General features: G+C 35.5%; 1 protein-coding gene and 1 long non-coding RNA gene across 2 annotated transcripts in view; both read left to right on the forward strand.

Annotated features, from left to right (window-relative positions):
- The window catches only part of LOC107732371 (E-selectin), a 2,096-nt gene extending 1,442 nt beyond the window's left edge, over window positions 1-654 (forward strand). Inside the window, exon 5 of the mRNA XM_016543666.1 lies at window positions 610-654. Coding sequence (XP_016399152.1) covers window positions 610-654 — 45 coding nt within the window. The remainder of the gene's footprint in view (window positions 1-609) is intronic.
- A 546-nt stretch (window positions 655-1,200) lies between these two features.
- On the forward strand, window positions 1,201-2,272 carry LOC107732400 (uncharacterized). The gene is made up of 4 exons (XR_001638870.1): window positions 1,201-1,301; window positions 1,894-1,983; window positions 2,099-2,120; window positions 2,193-2,272. It is a non-coding gene; the product is annotated as an uncharacterized LOC107732400 (long non-coding RNA).
- Window positions 2,273-7,140: the final 4,868 nt, after the last annotated feature.

Raw genomic sequence — 7,140 nt, forward strand, 5'->3', positions numbered from 1 at the left:
GACTGATAAAAATGCTAATTTTAGAAGAACATTTCAGAGGCTTTTGCATCTGAACTCTTCATATATATCTTCTGAGGAAGTGAAATATAAGAATTGTGAAGTGAAAAATCTGCTGAGGAAGTGAAACATATTATAATTTATTGGTGGTTTTCAGCTGGTGGCTCACGACCCAGGGTCTGTTCTGATGCAGGGAAAAAACAATGTTGAATTGACAAAATGATATATAATTCTGCATGTATAATTTTATGATAACCTTTACTTAAAGGAATATTTCACCCAAAAAATGAAAATTTGCTGAAAATGTACTCACCCACAGACTATCCACGATGTAGATGAGTTGTTTCTTGATCGGAACAGTTTTGGAGAAGTTTAGATTTACAGTACATCACTTGCTCACCAATGGATCTTCTGCAGTGAATGGGTGCCGTCAGAAAGAGAATTCAATTACCTGATAAAAACATACATTTCTCCAATCCTCTGATGAAGAAACAAACTCATCTACATCTTATGTTCTAAGGATGAGTCAAATTTCTGCAAATTTTCATTATTGGGTGAACTACTCCTTTGAAATATTCCTAGATCATGCAGTAATTTTTTTTTTCTCTCCAGTCGTTTCATGTGATCCACTCTCTGCACCACTACATGGCAGGATGAATTGCTCCGGTCTATTTGGGAATCATTCCTTCAACTCAAACTGTACATTTTCTTGTGCTGGTGGTTATAAACTGAATGGTGCAGCTGAGCTCAAATGCAATTCCTCAGGTGCATGGAACGCACCACCACCTTCATGTGCAGGTGCAATAGATATTTCAAAGTTATGAATCTGTGTTTACATCAGAATGTCTTTTATTATGTAAATATATGCATATAAGTACAGAAATGATGATTTTTGTAAGTCCATGCATTTTCTTTCAATACAATGTCCAGAGGACTGCAAAGAACAAGTCAACAACTTCACCCGTCTGTCTAAAGTAGGTTTCTCTGAGCCAAAGAATGAAACAGGTCAGAGCAAACATTATTTCAACAGACAAACAAATGTAAATGAACCAAAGTTATGATTCTGTTTACAACAAAATGTAAATATATGCATGGAAGATTAACCTGTCATTTTTCTGTTGTAGCGGAGTGTTTTCCCATTCTTTTTTTTGGTGGTGGATTGATGAACTGCAGTGAAGGACATGACGGCATTAGATCTGCCTGTAGAGTACAGTGTCCACCTGGATATTTGCTGATGGGTTTTGCTGAGTTCACCTGCAGAGCTGATGGCACAAGGAAGTCTTCATTTCCACTAATTTGTGCAAGTGAGGAGTTTGCTCTTTTTAGTTGTGTGCCACAGATATTAGAGTACAATGAGAGCATTATGTGATAATAGCAGGAAATAATAAGGGTGTTTAAATTTAATTTAAAAATATTTTAGTTCATTTTTTAGATACCATGTATAAGAAATATTCAGGGAGCAATACCTATATATTTATTTTTGCTACCACTAAGCCACTATTTTAACTCCATCAGAGTATGCTGTTATTTATTTAACAAATTCATATATTTATAATCTGAATAAATAACTGATTTAATTATGAATCATTTCCACACGCACACACAAATGTCTTTCAAAACCAACTCTGTTACATTCAAAATATTGAGGCTTTGAGGAACATTGTTCCAAATCATGTTTGAACCCCATGGTTAAATTAAAAATAAATAAATTCAATTATTACTTTTTTTAAATGGGAGAAATGTAAGGGAAAAGAAAAGGGAGGGAAAGGACAAAATTTGAATCTTAAAAAGATTTATAAAGCATTTAAAAAAAACAACATAGCAATTTTCTGATTTTAAATGCAAACACTTTGGCATAAAATGAATTCTTTATAGATTTGTTATATCTTTCCTCAGGTTATGTCTATTTTCTGTTTGCTCTTTTGGCATCTGTTGTCATCTCAGTGTTTTGTGGCTGTTTATTTTGTTGCTCCAACTGCAGTAGGAGTGAGTATACTGTGAAGTTTTAAAAAGTGTATCAAATTTCAAACAATTCATTGCAAAGAGAAATATATGTTGTATTATGCATATAATATATATGTATATTTTTATTTTGTTGTAGGTAAAAATACAGTGAGATTAAGGTAAATTATGTTAATTTTTAAATTAAGTTTGGACAGTTCACAGAAATCTTACTCCTCCGTGTTTTCTTGCAGAACTCAACAAGAAACGGTGAATCCAGCATATGAAGCAGAACACACACCACTAGAGGGCCCTCTCTGTCCAGCATAAAGCCTCAAATCTTCTTCTGTTCATTCTTTTTCATTCTAGCTTTGCTTGTGCAAATATGAAATAGTCAATAAATTAGTCACTTTTGTCATCTTTTGCTCAGAAATGCTATATGTTGTTTATTGTTACTGTACAAAAAAAAAAACACTGTGAGCTGTAGAATGTGTGACATTAAAAATCATAAACTATTGTATTTCTGGCATATAACAGCCTCTTAAACATCCTTGTGTTGCTTTTCCTTTTATGGCAGCCCGTGGCGGCTAAACATTTCTAGGAAGGGAGCCACATCCAACAATTTTAGCATACATACTGGTATGATTTATCACAGTACAACAAAAGGAAAAGTATTAAAACTTGAAACATTTTAAATAAAGATACTTGTTTTACCAAGTTAAAGTCTGAGGATGATTCCCACAAAACGATATTTTCTGCAAGATAAATTAAAACTAAATATTTAGATTAATATTTAATTTTAATTAATAATTAATTTCATAATCCACAATTTATGTATACAGTGCAACAGCAAAAACTGAGGAAAAAATAAATGTTACATTAGTTTAGTGCATTTTCTATACATATACAAGTCAAGCTGCAATAGCAAACAGGACCACACGGAGATGCCAACAGACTACTACAGCAGTCGCCTTAACCTGACTGTATATAAATATAAACGGATCCATTCAGAATTGTTAAACAGAGCAAAACACAGATTAAAAAAGAAAATAAAAACCTGAATTATTTTTTTTTTAATTCTGAATTCAAGCTCTTCACACTGGATCTCACAGCGCAGTTTAGTGCTTGCGTGACCTAGACTGATCAGCGAGTAAAAAGGCAGTTTTAATATATTTACAGACTAAAACAGTTTGGTTACCAGCATTCTTCAAAATATCTTCCTATGTTCCTCAAAAGCAATAAAGACATAAGGTTTGAAACAACATCGGGGTGAGTAAACGTAAATGTAAATAGGTCTAAACAGAATTTTAATTTTTGTGAAACTATCCCCAACTATTTTTTAAACTGAAATGATACTCAAAATATAATATAATAATAATAAAATAATAATATTAATTTCTTATTCGTTTAACTGTTGTATAAAATCATTTCCAAATTTGCATTCATTCGTGACTCGTGTGATAACTTTATAAGACAAAAGCTCATTCAGGGGCATTTTTTCCCCTATATCTAGAATCGTAAGGGCTGTCCTTGCCATTTTTGCGCTCTTGCAAACTTGCCAACTCTTTGTAACCCATCATTATTTGTGCATCAGTTCAGTGGAAAAATACTGCACTTTAATATTGCACATATTGAATTTTAATTGCACTTAAAATGGAAGGCCACCAAAACTTTGTGACAACATCTATTATGTGTTTTAGTAAAGGAGATGTCAGTGAGTGCCGGCATGCTGATGTATGCAACTGTGGGAGCTGTTTCTTCAGCTGGTCTACTTCTATTTGGAGGACTAATGTTTCTGTTGATGCACCAATTCTCCAAAAAGGGTAAAAAATTTAATGATCCTGTTCCACTCTTGGCACCACCATTTTTAAACCATTAAACGAATAAAAATGGTAATTTATTGGGATTTGACAACAACATTAGTTGGTTGGTATTTAACAACCTACGTTCATTGTTATATTTTAATATTTAGTGCTTGCAAACTGTAAACGCCAATCGCAACAAGGACCAATCCAGTCACTTTCAGGAACAATTTAGCACTAAAACTTACTTGTTCAACTGTTGTTCCAAACCTGTATGACTTTATTTCTTCTGTGGAACACACAACAAGATACGTCTTATTGTTCTTTTTGTTCATACAATATAAGTCAATGGTAACAAAAATGTTTACCAACATTTCTCAAAATACAAATTCATACAGATTTGGAACAACATAAATTTTCAACTTTAACTGTTAGTTCTTCTAACAAAATGTATTATTCTCCACTGCAGCTAATTACAGTCTGACTGACTCTTCATGGGAAGAGAATTTGAACCCAACATTTGAATTCAATTAAAATACAAGTTTAAGTAAAGTAACTGATATTTTCCATCTTGTTTTGTGCTTGCAATAAATGAAGATTTCAACTGAACTGTGTGTTGTGTGTTGAAATATCCACGTCAATAGGCTAGTATGCATTTATTTGCACATTACAAATATACATTTATAGTTTCCAGCATTGTCATATGCTAATAATGTAATATCAGTAGGGTCATTCCTATCTTTGTGACACCATCACTAGGTGTGAGAGAGACAGTATGAACACTGCCAAAAACACTCTGTTTCACCCACTGTTTCATATAGCATCGCCCTAGATGTGCTGCTCCAGAACAGACACCCAGGCCAGAATGTGCTGCCTCTGGGCGCTGTGCTCACTGTCACCCAGGCCCAAAATCCAGACTCTGGCCTTTAGTTGCCCCTTCACCTTGTTCCTTCTGTAAGAGGCTTTGGGGTCAGAAGGTAATGAGCATTTTCTATAGTCATGGTCTATAAGTGCCAAAACATGTCTAATGGTTTTTTAACATTTAGGTGTAAAGTTAATAATTTTTATGAGCTATTTGTAATAGCCTATGATTTTTGTTAAATTGTGAGCTTATTTAGCCATATGTGACACTGGACCATGGAATCATAATGTGGATACACATACATATGGATCATAAGCGTCAATTTTTTGAAATTGAGATTTATACATCACATGAAAGCTGAATAAATAAGCTTTCCATTAATGTATGGTTTGTTAGGATAGGACACTATTTGGCTGAGATACAACTATTTGAAAATCTGGAATCTGAGGGTGCAAAGAAAATCGCCTTTAAAGTTATCCAAAATAAGTTCTTAGCAATGCATATTACAAATAAAAAAAAGGTTTTGATATATTTAGGAAATTTACAAAATATCTTAATGGAAAATTATCTTTACTTAATATCCTAATGATTTTTGGCATAAAAGAAAAATCGATAGCCTATTTTTGACCCATACAATACATTGTTGGCTATTGCTCCAAAAAAATATAGCTACTCATGCTACTTATGACTGGTTTTATGGTCCAGGGTCACACATACATTAAGAAATATTTGATAGGAATGTGCAAATGTAATGCATAACAGGGACCTTCTATTTATTACTGCTGCTGGTCAGTAGGAGCTCTTCAGCTCTTCAGCATTTCAGCACAGAAGGAGAGAGATGCACGGGTGCCTAACCAGTCGCATCTGTCCTGGCATTAACGCAGCGTGACGCCAATTATATCGCTTAAGAGGGAGCGGGTCTGCAGCCCATCCTGGCACGAAATGCGTAATAAATAACTGATCAGCTGACTGGATGCCTCCTGGCTGCTATCGTAATAATAACGAGGCTATTGCTACCCGCTGTGACCGTATGATAGCCGTTTGATTATTTTTCGTTTGCTTTGGCTGCTTGGTTTGCCAAAGGCCAGTCTCGCGCCAATAAATGCACGAGACGGAGATGCGCGTGCCAGTGCGGAATACATTGACGCGTTCACACATCAGTAAACCGATACAGTCATTCCTTTAATATTCATTTATTTATTTTTTATTAAATGTGCACTGATTGCGTCAAAAGTTTTGTGCACTATTAGGTCTAACTGCTGTGTTACTACTATATGTGAGTCAGGTGTTTTCAGTGGCCACTGTGATTTACAGAAACCAGATCATGAGAGTCATGGGTGTTAATAGCCTTTTACTGGAGCACCCCATCAAAAAGTGTTACCATATTGTGATACATTACTGATATGCATGTATAGATTGTCTTTATTGTGCACTATTAGGTCTAACTGCTGTGTTAGGCTACTACTATATGTGAGTCAGGTTTTTTCAGTGGCCACTGTGATTTACAGAAACCAGATCATGAGAGTCATGGGTGTTAATAGCCTTTTACTGGAGCACCCCATCAAAAAGTGTTACCATATTGTGATACATTACTGATATGCATGTATAGATTGTCTTTACCGGCAGTACAGAATCGTTCACAAGCTGCATGCGCAAAAAAAGAGCGGAAGTATCCACTAGTATTTCGATGTGAAAAACCGCTGCAACGATTCAGTGTGTGAGTGTATTGTCCGAATGGATCAAATCAAATGAATCGCTAACAATTTCAGAACTTTTGACAAGACCGTTTGACCGATTTGATCAAAAGAGTGATTCTTGTTGTGACTCTATTCGGATTAGTTACAATTCTGAACAGCTGAAGGAAACACCTGATGTGACTGGCGAAATATTGTCGATAATGTTCGGAGTCGGACTGCACTGGTGGCGCGGTGTGTTTTGACTCACCATTCGTTCATTCGAGTCATTCGTTCGGGAATCGGACTATACTGCATAGTCGCTGAATCAAGAAGCGCCGATGCCATTAGTAGTGTATTTTACTACAGGTTTCCGCGAATGTAAATGAAAACATTTCTGAATAAGTACTAGTTCTACGAGAACATTTTTATTTATTACATTATTTTAGAATAAATACCTGCACCTCCAGTTATTAGAATAACCGTAACACGAACATTTGCTCATGAAAACAAATTGTTCATCTCATCTCTGCTCTGCAACCTCTCCTGACAGGTCCACATGACAGGAACAGACAGTTAAATTGTTCCTGCCCCAGTGACTTGTGCCTCTTACATCTGGAGGTCTGATATCAAGAGTAAGAAATGTGAACCTGGTACAGACAGAAATAGGGTTCATTGCTGGGGCAAAGAGGCACAGTATGAAGGGCTTCCTATCTTTGCAGCATGCCTTACATTTTCACCTGACATTATCCTCAACCCCTACAGTACACCAAACTGTAACATGGGTACATTCCAGAAGGACAGCCCCAATGGTCTGGCTTTATGGGTGGTCACATGCAAGCCCAACATAAGAATAAAAATACAA

This window comes from Sinocyclocheilus rhinocerous, unplaced genomic scaffold (assembly GCF_001515625.1).
Source record: "Sinocyclocheilus rhinocerous isolate Xijiao unplaced genomic scaffold, SAMN03320098_v1.1 scaffold68, whole genome shotgun sequence".
NCBI lineage: Eukaryota > Metazoa > Chordata > Actinopteri > Cypriniformes > Cyprinidae > Sinocyclocheilus > Sinocyclocheilus rhinocerous.